The following is an 18189-nucleotide window of genomic DNA, read 5'->3' on the forward strand; positions in this document are numbered from 1 at the left end:
TTTCCAAGTAAGACGATTGTTTTTATAACGTGATCTTTCCTTAAACAAGCTTCTTAGGAAGGGACTTATTGTATTATATCTGAACAGACTCTACTTTTTTATCTCCAGATTTTCTACAGCTTTTCATGTCTTTGTTATCTGACACAAATAGGGGCGATAAAACACACCTCCTTGTTCAATCGATAACATTTATTGATGCCTGTCCAGGACGTGCGATTCGCTCTCAGGGTACAGACCGTTTCGCTGTCTCGGGCTGGGTGTTTGGGAAGGCGGCAGGTGTGTCTACTCTCAGCAGTCGTAGCAGCTGGAGAAAGGGCAGCAGGAGCTGGGAGCGGACTCCAACCTCGTTTGAGGCCCGGGCACGGCCTCATCCAGCAGCCGCACGTTCGTGGTCCACGTCCACGTCACTGAAGGGAACATCGACAATTAGAAAATGTGCAGGAAGACAGAGCATCCACAAAGCAGGAGTGGGAGCACGTCCCCTGAACGGGTCGGGTCGACTCGCTGATAAAATGCAGGCTCCTGCCTGGGCTGAAGACCCCGTGGGAACGGGGTGGCTCACGTCAGGCTCTTCCACGGGCCGGCAGCTCAGAATCAAACACCTCGGGGAAGGCGCGCAGAAAGGAGCGTGGCTCTTAAGCTTCTGGGCTCAGGGGCCCCTTTGATGATCACACAGAAGTCCCAGAAAGGCCAGCATCCAAACGTGCACACAAACACCCCCACAACCGATCACACGCGTTCCCAAGGACACTGGCGGCCACTGTGCGCTTCGGTCTCCTTCTGCCCCCTGACCCGCTCTCTCCAGCTCTTGCCCACTCTGGGCCCAGGAGGCCGGCCGCTACGGCTCTGGCTCTCGAGTCCTCTTTCCTCCTGGATTCCCAGGTAGGTTCGCCCGCTGGAAGGCGTGGGGAGGCGGTCCGAGCATGGAGAAGAGAGAAGTCGGGAAAACCCCTGTCTCTCCCTCCAGCGCCTCGGCCAGAAGCCGCAGCTCCTGGAGCGCAGACCTCCCGGGGCTCTCACCGGCCTGGAGGTGGGAGCACCTCCCACTGCCGCTCACCCCTGGGGGCTGCACTGTGTGAAGTGGACATTAGACCCTGATAGCTAGATGGTGGCCTCTTAAAAAGGGATGCCTGTGCTTTTCTCTCTGCCCTCTCTCTGTCCGTGTCAGGTTTTGGAGATGGTAGACTGGGGCTCCGACCCTGCTCTGCCGTTTACTAACTACACGATCGTGGGCAACCTCCTTCAATCTCGAGTGACTCGGTCTCTTCCTCTGTGAACGGGGCGGTCAGGGAGATGGTTCACGCGGAGACACGAGTCCCAGGGCCCCAGTCCCACCCCCCTGGCCCGGGGGACTCACTGAGGGCAAGCACTGGGCCAGGATCCCGCTCCGGGGGGTGCACTGCAAGCTGCTGGCTTCGGTGGCCCTGAGGCAGCACCTGCTCTTGCACTCGCTGTGACTAATGCAGAAGTCTCCGTCGGGCTGGGGTGGCATGGCAGTGAGACGTCGCCCTCCCAGAGCCCCGTGGCACTCCTCCCTCCACCCTGGGCAGCCACAGGTGTGGGACGGAGCCCCCTCCAGGCAGGACCCACCTTGCGCCAGGGCACACACTGGAAGAAGATGGTCTTGGGTGTGCAGAACCACTGCGGGCTGTAGTGATGCTGCACACAGCAGCTGCTGTGGCACTCGGAGTGGTCCAGGCAGCTGTACCCGTTGGGCTGCAAGGCAGCAGGAGAACACACCCTGTTCCACACGAACCTCCCACCTCCCGCCCGCCCCGTGCCCCGCGCGAGGAGTCAGGGCACACCTTCCGCCACGACAGACACTGCAGGAAGACGGTCTGGGGGCTGCAGAATTTCTGCGGGTTCAGGCTGGTGGTGACGCAGCAGTCACTCTGGCACTCGGAATGTTTCTCGCAGGCCTCCCCGATCCCCTGCAAAGTCGGGGCTTCATCACCAGCTCCGGGACAAGAACAACTGCCTGGGGCATCTGTCCTGCAGACCTGGCCTTCTGGAAGGGGCTCTCAATTTAGAAACAGCTTCTACCTCTGCTCCTCAGTTCTTCCCTGGGGCGCCCCATCCTCCAACTTGGATCCTGTGCTCCGTTCCCTGGGACGCTTTCTGGAACCAGAAATCCTTCCCTGCTCCCGTTTCTCCAACAGTAGGTGCCCAGTGGGAAGGGGTCTGGCCAAGGAGGGGAAGGGAAAGGGGATGACCGACCACCAGATGTCACAGAGACAGAAGGGCAAACCGAGGCTCAGAACCACGAGGGAGGCCAGGGAGAGGCAGGAGGTGGGAAGGGGGAGGAACGCAGAGAAGGTTTCCAGGCTGAGCCCTGCAGGTCACGGGTGAGGGGCTGAGGCTCAGAGACATCTCCTGACCTGCCCGAGATCCCCGAGCTAACGAGCAGTGGGAGTCGGGACACGGACCCAGGTCTGCTCCACCAAGCCCGGCCCGGCCCGTCACAGGCACCTGTGGGCAGAAGGTGCTTCCTGCCTGCAACCAGAGGTCGGCAGTCCTTGGGGTCTCAAACCCCACTGCAGTCTCAAGAAGTCAGCGAGACCCCAAGCAGCTTCTGTGTGTGTGGGCTTTACCACTGGCTTTTACTGCATTAGGCACTAAAACTGAGAGAACTTAAAAATATTTGTGGATTAATGTATTTTAAAATAATATTACATTCATTACATGTTAACATAGTGTATTTTTATGAAAAACGAATTTCTGTGCAAAAACACAAAATTAGTGAGAGACTGGTACGGTTTCACATTTTTGCCACATTTTTTTTCTGACGTAGAAGACAGCTGGATGCCACTTCTGTCTCAGCATCTGCTGCATGGCACATGCAGGCTCTGGAAAATGCCGGGCCACTCGTGGGAGAATGTTATGGTAGAGACGACTTCCACCTCGTGGCCCCCAGAACGGGGCTGGAGACCCCCGGGGGTCCCAGGGCCTCTGGGGCTGCCGCCTGGAGGGGGGTGGCTAGAGCCGGGCAGCCCCGGAGAGACCCCGCGCGCGGCCAGGGCGCGGCACTCACCTTATGGAATCGCCGCCTGGCTCGCAGGACGCTCTCGGGAGCGAAGGACACCAGCGCCACCGAGGGCAGGAGCAGCAGCAGCAGCGGCGGCGCCCCGAGGCCAGCCATGGGCTCTGCAGACCTGTCAGTGCCGGGGCCCTGTGAGCCGGTCCCCACCGCCGGCGCTCCCAGCGGGACGGCGCAGGCTCCCGGCCCCGGTGTCGGTTATGAACCCGAGCGGGGGCCTCGGCGCACGGGCTGCTCCTCCGGGTCTCGCCTCGGGGTCCCCTGTCCGGGGAGGCCTCCTGGGCCCGGCACCTGTGCCCCTCACCGGCACCGCCCGGCCCGGACGGCGGCGAATGCGCCTTACCTGGTGGAGACTGTGCCCAGCGTCCCTGCCCGGGCACCTGTGCCCACGCGATGCGCCCGGAAGCCCCAGGAAAGCCGGGTGGTCGCGGCCCTTCCCGGGAACCCGCGGATGGGGGCCGAGGGCGAGGGTATGCGGGAATCTTGCTTTCCTTCTCCCAGGACGCGACCCTAGGGCGCCGGCAGCCACGCGCCCCCCGACGTGGGAGGCCCCCAAGGACGAGAGCGAGCGAGGGGGGTCGGGCGCGCTGCCCCAGCCCCCGTCCCCGGCCGGGCCCCAGCGCGTCGCCTGTGGCCTTCCTTCCCTGCTAACCGGGTTCACGGCGTTTTCTCCACTCGCACCGGGGCGTCCAGACCAACTCTCAGCCCCCGGAGCCCGCGGTCAAGGCAGGAGGAGCTCATGCAACAGCCGGGAATAAACTCCTCAAGGACGGGGGCGCAGCTAAAAGCCAGCGCGAGGGCCGGGGGCCGGAGGGGCCCAGCGGGCCCGGGAGGACCGAGGACGCGGCGCCCGCCCATTTGGAACACCAGGCGCGCGGACTGAAGGCCCCGAGGCCTCTTTCGGGGCTTGGCCCTCCCCGCCCCGCCCCCGGGACCGCGCACTGCGCCGACCGAGCTCCCGCAAGGAACCGGCGAGGCGAGCGCGCTGCCCCGGGCTGCACCTGGGAAGCGGGGCGCAGCTCGCAGCAGGCGCTGGGCGCACGTCGGTCCCCTCGGTGCCTGTTTGTGGGGTGCCCGCTGCATGGCAGCACTGTGCCAAACGCTCGCCATGCGCCATCGCATTCAATCCTCACGAAGACACGGGTCCCGGGAGCTCAGGAACTGTTCTGGGAGGAGAACCACAGCGAGGGGCGCGACGGGGCACTCCCCTCGCGGACCCCTCCAGCCCCGGCCGTGCACGGGCCTGAACTTCAGCGACCTCCGGAGTACGATCCCTGCGTTGTGGGAGGCCTCTAACATCCTGAGGTTCCCTTTTCTAACACAAATCTGTCTCCCATATTGTCCTAACTCGAGCAGTCAGAAGCCCCTGGACAAGTCTAAGCGCCTGTCCTTGCGACCCAGCACAACCGGAAGGGAAATGGGGCGCTGCCTGGTGTCCCCCCTCACCCCTCCCTGCGAGAGCGCCTCCAGGTCAAACGGGCCAGCGCGGAGCTCCTTCTTCAGGCGACAACGTGCTTGATCCACTCATTTTGTCACTCGGCTGCACCCTTTGAAGAGGGCCCGGAGGACTGACAAGGCTCCCAGGGGGCTCTGGGGACACCCGCTCTTGTTCTCCAGAGCTGCTGTGTGGCCTCGGGTGACCTACTCACACTTCCTAACGCTCCAGCTCGTCAAGTCCCTACGTCCTTTTACTCCAAGAGTGGAACACGCCATGCCCGTCCACGGACCCAGGCACCCAGCGCGAGGACCAGCGCCACAGGCTCCGAGGGGGGAGACGCCTCAGAAAGGGGGGCCCAGGAGATCAACCGACAGGTAAGAAGCAGGGGTGACGGCGGCAGGAGTAATGTCAAAAATTCAAAGGCAGAAATGTCGGCCGAGCCGAGGAAAGCCGTTGTCTGTGGTGGGGGTAGCTTAGCGTCTCCTCCAGCCCAGCTTTCCCGGAGCAGACCATTTCAGGCCTGTCCCTGCCACACGCCCCCCCAGGCAGCCCTGGGACCTGCCGGAGCCGGGTGGGTGCAGCGCAGAAAACAGCAGGTGCAGACAAATGGGAGGTCCAAGCACCATCGTCCTCACCTCTGAGGGCTGGAGATAAACCAAGGGGGAAATCCCAGGGCAGGGCGTGGGCAGGAGCCATGGTGGTGGTGCCTGGGGCTCTCCCGACGTGGGCACGTTCTGTCTGCCAACTCATCGAAGCCTCGCTTCAATCCACCCGGGGTGGTAGACTGCCGGCGCTGTCCCCTGCTGCACCCCCGTCCTGCCCTGTCGTCTGGGGTGCACGCCCGCTCATCCTGGGCTCGGCCTTGGGCCTGCGGTGGCCAGTGGGATGCTGGCAGACGTGAAGAGGCGAGCCAGGCTTGAGGGGGACTCACTTCTTCCAAGCGGGCATCCAGTAGCCCCAACTGGTTTAGTAAAAAGGTCTATTTCACCTCCACTGAGTGGCAACACAGTTTCACACACTAAATTTCCTTACATGTTTTGGACTTCCTCCTGGTTTTCTATTCTGTTCCACTGAGCTATCATTTTACTGTTTTAATCATTAAAGCTTTATTGTTTGCTTTAGTGTCTGGTAGCCACTGCTCTTTTTTTCCCCCTTAGCATTTTGATCTTAAAGATTTTTTAAACAAGCCTCCCAAAACATGAACCATATGCTGAAAATTTGATGGATTTGATTAATCAGAAGGATTTCTGTTCAATGAAGGATGCCATATACAAAACCAAAATATGTAGTTGCAATATCTAATATGTGGAATTGGAAAGAAATTACAGTAAATCTACAAGAAAAATACAGAAACCCCAATATGCAGTGAGACATTGATATGGATAAGCTAGGAACAGAAGGAAAATTTAAATGACTAACAAGACTATGAAGAGACATTCAAATTTACTAATAGTCAGTGAAATGCAAACTAAAATGACAGTGAGTTAACGCTACCTCATATGAGCAAAACAGTTAGGGAGACGGATCATTCTGAGTTTGGCCCAATGACCAGACCCTATATAAACAGAGAACTCGGGCCCCACCCCGTGTGGCCACAAGTCCAGGAAGCAAAACACAGCGTTTGAAGGTCCCAAACCGTCAGGACGGAACCAGCAACCACCAGCTTCCCAGTTCTGGCCCTGTTTCCAGTTCAGGATCAACCAGCAAAAGCCAAGTTTGCCCCCCAGACAATCACCCTGGACGCCCACTTCCAGCGAGCCGCCCCCAGCCCCCCACCCCACGGCCACCTCGGGGCGCGGCTGGAACCCCCCTTCCACTCTGAAGCCCCCCCACGCCCCCGCCAGCCTCAGAGGCCCCCCCAAATGCAGGTGGGGTGACTGCATGGAGACACATACGTATAGGCAGCCCCTGCTCCCACGTTTCCTGCCTTCCCAGCTGCCCTCACTTCTGTTTCCCCCGCAGGACATCAGTCACATGGTTCTGCAGAAAGGGCACCAGTAATTCAGTCACAGAAACACTTTACAGGATAAATGTGCAAATCCACAGCCCCTGTGAGAATTCTGCCCTGTTGCCACGTCATATCAAGCCTATTAGATATAATTTTATATAACTACTAAGAGTTAAATTGAATCAAATTTAAACACTTACTAATTTCAAATTTGCAGTATCCTTTTTTGTATTTTGAACCGGTAAATTTTTCGCTGGTCTCAAACTTTTTCACAGGCCCAGTTTCTGGCCTCAGGCACGCTGTGCCTGAGAGAAAACAGCCCCACACGAGGCACAAGAACAGCACATTCACAGCCCAAATAATTTTGAAATATTCTTCTATTTTTTGGAGTCTCTTTTCTGGGATAGTTGTTTATAAATCTCTCAGATCACAAATCTTTCCATTTTTCCTTCTAACCATGAGCTTCAAGTTTGAGTCCATCGAACTCAATCTCGATGCCAAATCTTGCCAAACAGGTGACAAATCCCAGTAAATTATTCCCCGAACAACAGCCACCACGGGTGAGCCGACCCCCGGAGGACAATGCCATCCCCACGCTGCTGTGTTTGGTCTTCACAGCGGCCCGGCGGCGGGAGCGTGGCCTCCTGGTTCCCACCAGCAAAACTGAAGTCGCCACCCAGGGACACAGCTGGGAAGGGCCCCGGGTCCTGCACGAGCCACCTCTTGCGTGTGTCCACACGGAAAAACAGAGAGGGTCAAGTAAATCCATGAGATCAAGTGCCCCTTGCAGGACAGTGCCTGCTGGCAGCTAATAATGGCTAAGTATTCGGTGCCTACCTTTTGGTCCTGCGCCCACCCACGTCTCCGAGACCGACCAGGCTCAGCTTGCGGAGGGGATCCCAACCCCAGAGCCCAGAACCGGGTTTAAACAGGAAGGAGGCTCGCCTGCCTCCCGAGGCAAAACGAAGCCAGCCCCTTCTCTCCAGACGAGGCGTCCCTTCTAGCTCCTGCTCTCCTCTTCAAGCCTGTGGGAGAGAAAGCCTTTGATCACGACAGGAGAGACTGAATGTACAGACGGACAGTGGCCAGGCCAGAGGTGACAACAGGACAACAGGACCGTGACCGTGAGAAGCCCGGAAGCCAAGGCTCAGCGGCCACAGCAGTGGGCCAGGCGGGCAGGACTCGCCCTCCACTAAATCAACCAGAGAAAGGCAAGCACACCCCAAAGCAATCACCCCGGACACCCCACTTCCCACGAGCCGCCTCCAGCCGGAGCACAGCTGCTGCCCTCCCACCCCCCTGCCTGGCCTGGAGCGGGATGGTGGCTGACAGCCAAGATCCGAATAAACAGCCTGTTTTTCTCTTTGGGGTGGTCTCTGTTCATTCAATAAGCTTCTATTCAAGGTCACCGTATGCCAGGCTCTGGGAGGGAAAAGATTGTGCCTTGTCGACGAGGGATCTCGTTCTTGCAAGGGGACTTTGCTACAGAGCACGCCACAACTGTCAGAGGAAGCCCAGGGTCAGAGACCGGGCAGGAAGTCTTGCCAGAGACACAAGCGGCGCCAAGTGGCAAAGAGGGGTAGAGCGTTCAGCAGGCAGAGGGAGGAGAGCGGGTGAGGACGGGGACCTGGGGCAGTGCAGCCTTGCCACAGAAGAATGGTGAGGAGGCAGAGAGCAGCCCTCGGACGGCTGAGGGGCTGTGGGAGCCAGCGGAAGGCGAGGGTCTCCCTTCCAACAGCGAGGAGGCGAGGAGGCGTGTGTCTGTGCAGCTCTGGGGGCGGTGGGCAGGCCTGGAGCCGAGAGCGTCAGAAAGAAGAGCCTGCAGGAGTCCAGGCTGGGGGTGAGGACGGCTGAGTCAGGCAGAGCAGGGCAGCAGACGCCTAAGAAAGTGTGAGAACCTGGTTGTGGCCAGACGTGGGAAGTGAGGGAGAGAAGCATCTGGAACACAGTGGGTGAAGGCTCCTTTCACTGGGGTGGAAATTAGAGGGCAGTACAATGGGCTCAGTTTATCACAGAGCTTCAGTTAGCTGCTGCTGCGTAACAAAGCACCCCAGAATACTGTCCCAAACCACCGTTGGTTATTATTCCCTGGGCCTGGGGGCTGACCGGCCCAGTGAAGCAGTTGTCACCCAGAGTCCCTTGGGCACCTGCAGCCAGGAGCCGGCTGATCTGGGCTGTGTCCAAGGCGGCTGCCTCACTCAGCATCTGCAGCACAGCAGGGACAGTGGAACGGCTGGGATCTGACCCAGCATCTCTCCCCACGCACCGTGCCCCCGTGGCCGGCGTGGGCTTCCCCCCGAGCACCGGCTCCAGGAGCCCAGGACCCATGAGGCTCCTGCTGACCAAGCCAGAAGTCGGGCAGCCTCCCTCCCATGGGGCTCTGTTAGTGAGTCTTCGAGACTGCCCAGGGCTTGTGGCGGGGAGAGAGACAAGAGTCTTCTGAGCTGGGGTTGTGTGGCTGAGAGGGGCCAGGGGGGACCACCCAGCGGAGGGGAAGAGTGAGAAGGGAGGTGGAGTGGAGTGACGAGAATGGAGGATACCAGGAGGATGGCCTCCTTACGGGATCATGACGAGGGCATGAAAGGCCACTGGGACAAGCAGTCAGGGACGGTCACAGAGGGTCCCGCAGCCCCCCACACGCCCCCTCCCTCAGGAACAACAGCTTCGCAGAGACGTCAGCAGCAGCACGTCCACCGGCGCTGCCCATGCATTCTCCTTCAGGGCACGTGCAGGGAGAGGGCAGGAATGGGTGCCCGCAGGGTCCAGCAGTGAGGTGTGGTGCTCAAGGACGGTGCCTACTTGAGGATGCCCATTCAAACTGGAAGAGATGTGCAGCGAGGGACTCCCAGCAGCAGGGGCAGTTCCCCCTGGAGAAAAGCCCCGGATGGGGCCAGAGCTGTGCCTGAGCTCCCAGAGGCCCTGCTGGCCACTCGGCCCAGCCCACACCAGCACGGCACACCCTTGAGCGGTCACCCCCACCCCCCCCCCAGCCCCCAACAACCACTAATCTAATTTATGTCTCTGTGGATTTGCCTATTCTGGACATTGCACATCACTGGAACTGTTCTAGTTTGCTAATGCTGCCGGAATGCAAAACACCAGAAATGGATTGGCTTTTATAAAGGGGGTCTATTTGGTTTCACAGTTATAGTCTTAAGGCCATAAAGTGTCCAAGGTAACACATCAGCAATCGGGTACCTTCACTGGAGGATGGCCAATGGCATCCGGAAAGCCTCTGTTAGCTGGGAAGGCACGGGGCTGGCATCTGCTCCAGAGTTCTGGTTTCAAAATGGCTCTCTCCCGGGATGTTCCTCTCTAGGCTTCAGCTCCTCAGAGATACCACTCTTACTTGCTCTTGGGGCATTTGTCCTCTCTTAGCTTCTCCGGATCAACAGTCTGTTTTCAAAGGCCGTCTCCAAAATGTCTCTGTAACCTGCAGTTCCTCTCTCAGCTCCTGTGGGTTCTTCAAAGTGTCCCTCTTGGCTGTAGCAAGCTCGCTCCTTCTGTCTGAGCTTATATAGTGCTCTAGTGAACTAATCAAGGCCCACGCTGAATGGATGGGGCCACACATCCATGGAAATTATCTAATCAGAGTCATCACACACAGCTGGGTGGGGCACATCTCCATGGACACACTCAAAGAATTACAATCTAATCAACACTAGTATGGGTTAACGGCAAGGGACCTGGGTGGATCTAAGATGGCGGCATAGAGAGGCGTGGAAGCTAAGTAGTCCCCCTGGAACAATTGAAAAAAAAACAAAAACAACTAGTAAATAATCCAGAATAACTGCAGGGGGACAAACGTGACCGTCCACTCATCACACACCAACCTGAATTGGGAGGAATGCCCGAGACCACAACATAAAATCTGTAAGTAAGAACTGCGGATCCAAATCGGGAGACCCCTCCCCCACAGCCCGAGCTACAAAGCCTCGTGGTACCAGAGAGAAGCTTTCTCCCAGCAAGGGAATATAGCTCAGCTGACCTCTAACTGGGGTTTTAATTAGCAAGTGTGAACTGCTCACTACGGGGTACAAATCCCCAAGAAGTAGACAGAGGCTTTGGGGGACGACTGACCTTGGAGAGCCGCAGGGTCGCCTTGGACTAGCTCTCTTCCTTTTTCGACTCAGTGGAGAAAGCCTCGGCCATTTTCAGTTCCCAGTTCTGTGACCCAGACAAGGGTGTAGCACAGGCAGAGAGAGACCACTGAAATGCTAATGACCACCCCCTAGGGCGTCTATCTTCTCTGAGAGGAAACGGGTGGGGCCCAGCTCTGCTACCTGCCTTCCATTCAGAACTTACACCAGTCAAGAATTATAGGCTAATCTTTGCATCAGGCTGGGAGCACCCCTGCACGGCCTGGCGGCCTGGGGCTTCCCTTGAAGGATGATGTGCACTAGTGATGTAGCACAGCCTTCCCTCAGCAGAGGTCCTGGAGAATCACAGCTGAGAAGGGGGACGCTCGGAAAACCCAGGGACGCTACGTCAATGCCGGTGGTTTGTGGGTCAGCGACAGAGAGGGTCTGGGGCAGAACTGAAATGAAGGCTTAGACTCTTGCAACAGCCGTGAATCTCCGGGAACACCTGGGAGGTTTGAATATTAAAGCTGCCCTGCCTCCCTGACCACCCAGACACACGTACCACGTTCAGGGTGGACGGTGCCAACAACAAACCCAAACTGAGTTCACCAACTGAACCCCACAAAAATCATTTCCCCACACACCACAGAGACAGAGTTGGGGAGACTGACTTGAGGGGTATAGGTGACTCGCAGATGCCATCTGCCGGTTAGTTAGAGAAAGTGTATGCCACCAACTTGTATTTCTGAAAAATTAGATTGGTATTTTTTTTTTTTTACAACTTGAAAGAACCCTATCAAGCAAAGCAAATGCCAAGAGGCCAAAAACACAGAAAATCTTAATGCATATGATAAAACCAGATGATATGGAGAATCCAGCTCCAAACACACAAATCAAGATATCAGAAGAAACAATGTACCTCGCACAATTAATTTTTTTTTTTTTTTATGGTAGGGCCAATATAATTATATATGAGGACAATGAAGAACAAATGGAGAGGGAACAAGTCGCACAATTAATTAAAGAACTACAATCGAAGAATGAAAACATGGCAAAGGATTTAAAGGACATCAAGAGGACCACGGCCCAGGATATAAGTGACATAAAGAAGACCCTAGAAAAGCATAAAGAAGACATTGCAAGATTAAATAAAAAAATAGAAGATCTTATGGAAATAAAAGAAATTGTTGGCCAAATTAAAAAGACTCTGGATACTCATAATTCAAGATTAGAGGAACTTGAACAACGACTCGGTGTCCTGGAGGTCCACAGAACAGGAAATGAAAGACAAAAGAAAGAATAGAGAAAAAAATCGAAAAAATCAAAATGGATCTCAGGGATACGATAGATAAAATAAAATGTCCAAACTTAAGACTCATTGGTGTACCAGAAGGGGAAGAGAAGGGTAAAGGTCTAGAAAGAGTATTCAAAGAAATTGTTGGGGAAAACTTCCCCAACCTTCTACACAATATAAATACACAAAGCATAAATGCCCAGCGAACTCCAAATAGAATAAATCCAAATAAACCCACTCCAAGACATATCCTGATCAGACTCTCAAATACTGAAGAGAAGGAGCAAGTTCTGAAAGCAGCAAGAGAAAAGCAATTCACCACATACAAAGGAAACAACATAAGACTAAGTTGTGACTACTCAGCGGCCACCACGGAGGCGAGAAGGCAGTGGCATGACATATTTAAAATCCTGAGAGAGAAAAATTTCCAGCCAAGAATACTTTATACAGCAAAACTCTCCTTCAAATTTGAGGGAGAGCTTAAATTTTTCACAGACAAACAAATGCTGAGAGACTTTGCCAATAAAAGACCTTCCCTACTTCAGATACTAAAGGGAGCCCTAGCAACAGAGAAACAAAGAAAAATGAAAGAGATATAGAGAATTTTAACAGACATATATAGAACCTTACATCCCAAATCACCAGGACACTCATTTTTCTCTAGTGATCACGGATCCTTCTCCAGAATGGACAATATGCTGGGACATAAAACAAGCCTCAATAAATTAACAAAACAAAACAAAACAAAACAAGTGAACATATTCAAAGCACAATTTCTGACAACAATGGAATACAAATAGAAGTCAATAATTTTTGAATTGTAACTCCACTATTTACTTCCTACAGGATATAAAATACACAAACTCTAATGACAAATCAGTGGTTTTAGACTCAATGTAAAATATGTAATTTTTGACAAGAACTACATAAAGCTGGGGGAATGGAGGAGTATAGGTACATAGTTTATGTGTCCCATTGAAATTAAGTTGGTATCAAAGAAAAACAAGATCGTTCTGGGTTTAAGAGTTTAATTTTAAGCCCCACAGTAAACACAAAGAAATTATCAGAGAATATGACCATAGAGATGAAAAGTAGAGTATGGGTTAAGAGGAATGGGGGAAGGGGCAATGGGGAGTTAAGAAATGAGTGCAGGGTTGCTGTTTGAGGTGAAGGGAAATTTCTAGTAATGGATGGTGGGAAGGCGATAGCATTGCAACATTCTAAATGTGATTAATCCCACTAATGGAAGGCTAGGGAGGGGGTGGAATGGGAAGATTTAGGCTGTATATATGTTTCCACAATTAAGAGAAAAAAAAAAAAGTCTAAATAGATGACAATTGAATCTCAAGGATGACCCTAGATGGGATCTGAGGATGGAGGACAGGAGGCTCAAAGGGACACAGTTGAGACATAAGGAAAAGGAAATATAGAATGTAAGCTTCGTATCAATGTTGCATCTCTTGTACTTCTTAGCTGCACTTAATGGGATTGCATAAAAGAATGTTCTTGTTCATGGGAAGTGTATTCGTGAATTATAGTGTTTGTTCAAGAATGTGTGCAGCTTGCTCTCATATGTTCAGAAGACAGAGAAATAGATGATGGATGATAGGGAGGGAGAGAGGGAGGGAGGGAAAGAAATAGCGGTCTGACAACATGTTAAAGTTAGTAGATTGGGGTATCGGGGGGGGTCAGGGAATGCTGAAGTTCTGTGTATGGGGTTTGTATTGTTTTTGCAACTGTTCCCATAATTCTGAATTTATTTCAAAATAAATGTAAAAAAAAAAAACAAAAACAAAAACACTAGTATGTCTCCCCACACAAGACTGCTTCAAAGATAATGGCATTTTGGGGGACATAATACTTCCAACTGGCACAGTCGGTGTGAAGTGGTATCTCATTATGGGTTTGATATGTATTTCCCTGATAGCCAATGTTGAGCAACTTTTTATATGCTATTGGCCATTTGCATATCTTCTTTGGAGCAATCTCTATTCAGATCCTTTTTCCATTTTTAAATTTGGTTATTTGTCTTTTTATCATTGAGCTGTAAGTCCTTGCATTCCTGGGATTAGTCCCCTCTGGTCATGATGTACAATCTTTTTTATATATTCTAGGTACAAAGTCTTTATCATATATAGGTTGAGCAAATGTTTTCTCTCATTCTGTGAGTTGTTTTTTCACTATCTTGATATTGTGCTTTGAAATACAAAAGTTTTATTTTTGATTCAGTCCAATTTATTCTATTTTTCTTTTGTTGCTTGTGCTTGAGGTGTCATATTTAACAAACAATTGCCTAATTCAAGGTTATGAAGATTTCCTCCTATGTTTTCTTCTAAGAGTTTTACAGTTTTGGCTCTTACATTTAGATCTTGGATCTGGGTTAACTTTCATGTCTGGTATAAAGTAAGGGTCCAACTTCATTGTTTTGCATGTGAATATTCAGTTGTCCCAGCACATTTGTTGAAAGACTATTCTTTCCTCCATTGAATTATTTTGACACTATTGTCAATAATCACCTGTTTTTACTCTATTTTATATATTTGTATTTTATTTCTGGACCCTTGATTTTTCTCCACAGATCTATGCATCTTCTTTATGACAGTACATAAGAGTGGAATTGCTATGTCACATAGTAACTGTGTTTTGATCCCTGTAGCTTTGTAGTAAGGTTTGAGATTTGGATGTGTGAGTACTCCAGCTTTATTCTCTTTCGAGGTTGCTTTGGCTACTCTGGATCCCTTGCTTTTCCATACTAATTTTAGGATCAGCTTGTCAATGTCTGCAACAAACAGACAAACAAAAACCCCAGCTGGGTTCTAATAAAGACTGCACTGAATTTATAGATAATTTGGGGAGTACTGCCATTTTAACAATAATAAGCCTTCCAATCTATGAACACGGTATGTCTTTCCATTTATTTAGATCATCTTTAATTTATTTCAGCAATGTTTTGTAGTTTTCAGAGTATAAGTCTTGCACTTCTTTTGTTAAATTTATTCTTAAGTATTTTATTTTTCTTGATGCTATTGTAAATGGCCTTGTTTTCTTAATTTCATTTTCAGTTTGTTCATTCCAAGTGTTGGAAATATTACTCATTTTTGTATATTTATAAATACTTGCATCCTATAGCCTTGATAAGCTTGTTGGTTCTAATTTTTTTAGTGGGTTCCTTAGGATTTTCTATATATAATATTATGTCATCTGCAAATACAGTTAGTTTTACTTCTTTTAAAATGTGGATGACTTTTATTTCTTTTTCTTCCCTAATTGCCTTGGCTAGAAACCTCCAGTACAATGTCAAATAGAAGAAGTAAAAATGGCCATCCTTGACTTGTTCCTGATCTTAAATGGAAAACGTTCAGTCCTTCAGCATTAAGTATGATGTTAGTTATGGAATTTTCATAGATGCTATTCTAGTTTCTAATGCTGCCAGAATGTAAAACACCAGAAATTGACTGGCCTTTATATAAGGGGGGTTATTTGGTTACAAGGTTACAGTCTTAAGGCCATTAAATGTCCATCAACAAAGGGTACCTTCACTGGAGAAAGGCCATGGGCATCCAGAAAACCTCTGTTAGCTGGGAAGGCACGTGGCTGGTGCCTGCTTGCTTCCAGGCTGCGTTTCAAAATGGCGTTCTCCAAAATGTCTGCATTAGGTTCCAACGGCTGTCTTCCAAATGTCTGCCTCAGCTTCAGCTCGCTATGAGCTCCTTCTCTCTGAGCTTATATAGTGCTCCAGTAAACTAAACAAGGCCCACGCTGAATGGACGGGGCCACACCTCCATGGAAATTATCCGATCAGAGTTATCACCTACAGTTGGGTGGGTCACATCTCCATGGACACTGAACCAATAGATGCCAACCCAATCCACACCAATACGCCTGCCCCCACAAGAATGCATTAAAGAATATGACTTTTTCTGGGGGACATAAATATACAAACCAGTACAGATGCCTTTTATCAGGTTGAGAAAGTGCCATTCTATTCATAGTTTTGTTTTTGTTTTAGTGTTTTTATCATAAAGAGGTATTGGATATTGTCAAATGCTTTTTCTGCATCTGTTGACATGTTTATGTAGCCTTTGTCCTTTCTTCCATTGATAGGGTGTATGATTTTAACTGATTTTGGGAAATTAAACCAATCTTGCATTCCTGGAATAAGTCCCATTTCGTCATGATGTGCAATCCTTTTTACACATCACTGGGTTTCCTACTCAAAGTTCCAAGTACTTATGGTGTTTGAGTAAACTGACTGTACAAGTTAAATTATCTGGTGTGCTACAGACCCACTTATTCTTGAAGGGTATTTTCACTGGGTTTAGGATTCTGGGTTGATAGTTCTTTTCTTCAAGCCCCTGAAAAATATCGTGCCATTTCTGGCCTCTATGGTTTCTGAGGAGAAATCTGATATCATTTAAATTGTTTTTCCCTATAAGTAAGGTATCATTTTCCCCCTCTGGATTTTTTCAAGATTTTTCTTTGTCTTTAGTTTTCAGAACTTTATTAACGATGTATTTTGACACGGATTTCTTTGGGTTTATTCTGTTTGGGATTCACTCATGCCAGTTTGGATATATTATATCTCTCAGAAAAGCCATATTCTTTAATGCAATCCTGTGGGGGAGACTGATTAGTCTGTTGATTAGGTTGGAACCTCTGACTGAATTATTTCCATGGAGGTGTGAGCCCCACCCATTCAGGGTGGTCTTAATTAAATCACTGGAGTCCTATAAGAGAGCTCACAGACAGGAGCTCAGAGCAGCTAAGACAGACTTTTGGAGAAATGCTGGGAGCTGACAGAGATACTCAGAGATACTTAGAGATACAGACAGAACATCTGGCAATGCTAAGCTAAGAGATGAAGCCCAGAGTTTATGCTGGAGAAGCTAAAAGAGGACCGCCAGATGCTTAGAGAGAAACATCCTGGGAGATGGGAGAAAGAAGCAACACGCAAGAGCTGAGAGAGAGGAGTTGAAATACAACCCAGGACCAGCAGACACCAGCCACATGCCTTCCCAGCTGACAGAGGCATTCCGGATGTCATCGGCCTTTCTTCAGTGACGGTGTCCTCTTGTTGATGCCTTAGTTGGGACACTGTTATGGTCACAGAACTGTAAATTTATAACCTAATAAATCTATTTCTGGCATTCTGCATAATGCCACATCAGCAAACTGGAACAACTCAGATTCTTGAATCTGTAGGTTTATGTCTCTTTCTAAATTTGGGAAGTCTTCAGTCATTATTTTTTTGCAAGTTCTTTCTACAGTTCACCCTTCCTCACTTCTTCCAGGACAAACGTTGGATCCTTTGTTATAGTCCCCCAGTTCCCTGAGGCTCTGTTCACTTTTGTTTTTTCAGTCTATTTTTCTCCCGATTGTTCAGTATGAGTAATTTCTACTGTTCTATTTCCCAGTTCACAGGTTCTTTCCTCTGACCCCTCCTTTCTTCTGTTTAAGCCCATCCACTGGGCTTTTAATTTCAGTAAATGGACTTTCAATTCTAAAATCCCACCTGTTTCTTCTTTATATTCTATTTATTCACTAAGACTTTCTTCTTTTCCCATTTATTTAAAACATTTTTGTAATTCTCATTGAAGCATTTTTATTATGCTGCTTTACAGTTTTGTCAGACATTTGTAACATCTCTGTCATGTCAGTATTGGCACGTATTGTGTATTTTTTCCACTCAGTGTGAGATTTTCTGGTTCTTGGTATGACGAGTGTGGGGGTTGAATTATGTACCCCATTATCACCAAGCCCGCTCCAGAGGCCTACTGCTTTGACGCTGCTGTCCGTTCTGGCAGCCTGTCCACCTCGTCTTCAGTGGTTAGGTGCCACCGCTTGGTTCCTGCCAACCCAGGGTCTGCTCATCCCCATGCAAATACTTCAGAAGTAGGCTGGCCGAAGTACGGGTAGAAAGAGGAATGTCTGTCTCCACTTCAGCAGCCTGCTTCTCCCAGGGAATCCAAAGTCACCTTCCTCAGTTTTCAGCTTGTGGCTTCTCTTGGGGAATCCAGCTTCACCTTCGAGCTTCCAACTTATGGCCTGCCCTATGGAACTCGGACTTACCACCCTCCATGGCCCGTGAGCCAATTCCTATAAAAAATCTCGTAATATTTACATATCCTGTCAATTCTGTTTTATTTTAGCCATTCTGAGGAAGTGAGTGAATCGATCTCATTGCTGTTTTAATTTGCATTTCCCCAGTGGCTGATGATGTTGAACATATTTTCACATGCTTATTTGCCATCTGTATAACCTCTTTGGTGAAATATCTATTCATCTCTTTAGCTCATTTTCTAATTGGACTGCTTTTGTTTTTTCCTATTATTCATTTATTTAATTAGAGATGTTGTGGGTTTACAGAACAATCATGCATAAAATACAGGA

At 50.3% G+C, this 18189-nt stretch overlaps 1 protein-coding gene across 1 annotated transcript in view; it reads right to left on the reverse strand.

Annotated features, from left to right (window-relative positions):
* LRCOL1 (leucine rich colipase like 1) overlaps window positions 1-18189 on the reverse strand; it is a 27691-nt gene continuing 9502 nt past the window's right edge. Inside the window, exons 2-6 of the mRNA XM_037817107.1 lie at window positions 3032-3152; window positions 1806-1931; window positions 1591-1716; window positions 1358-1457; window positions 1-407 (exon numbers count right to left, since the gene is read on the reverse strand). Of these exons, the coding sequence (XP_037673035.1) occupies window positions 289-407; window positions 1358-1457; window positions 1591-1716; window positions 1806-1931; window positions 3032-3139 (579 nt within the window). The 5' untranslated portion in view covers window positions 3140-3152 and the 3' untranslated portion in view covers window positions 1-288. The remainder of the gene's footprint in view (window positions 408-1357; window positions 1458-1590; window positions 1717-1805; window positions 1932-3031; window positions 3153-18189) is intronic.

The sequence above is a fragment of the Choloepus didactylus genome, chromosome 23 (assembly GCF_015220235.1).
Source record: "Choloepus didactylus isolate mChoDid1 chromosome 23, mChoDid1.pri, whole genome shotgun sequence".
NCBI lineage: Eukaryota > Metazoa > Chordata > Mammalia > Pilosa > Megalonychidae > Choloepus > Choloepus didactylus.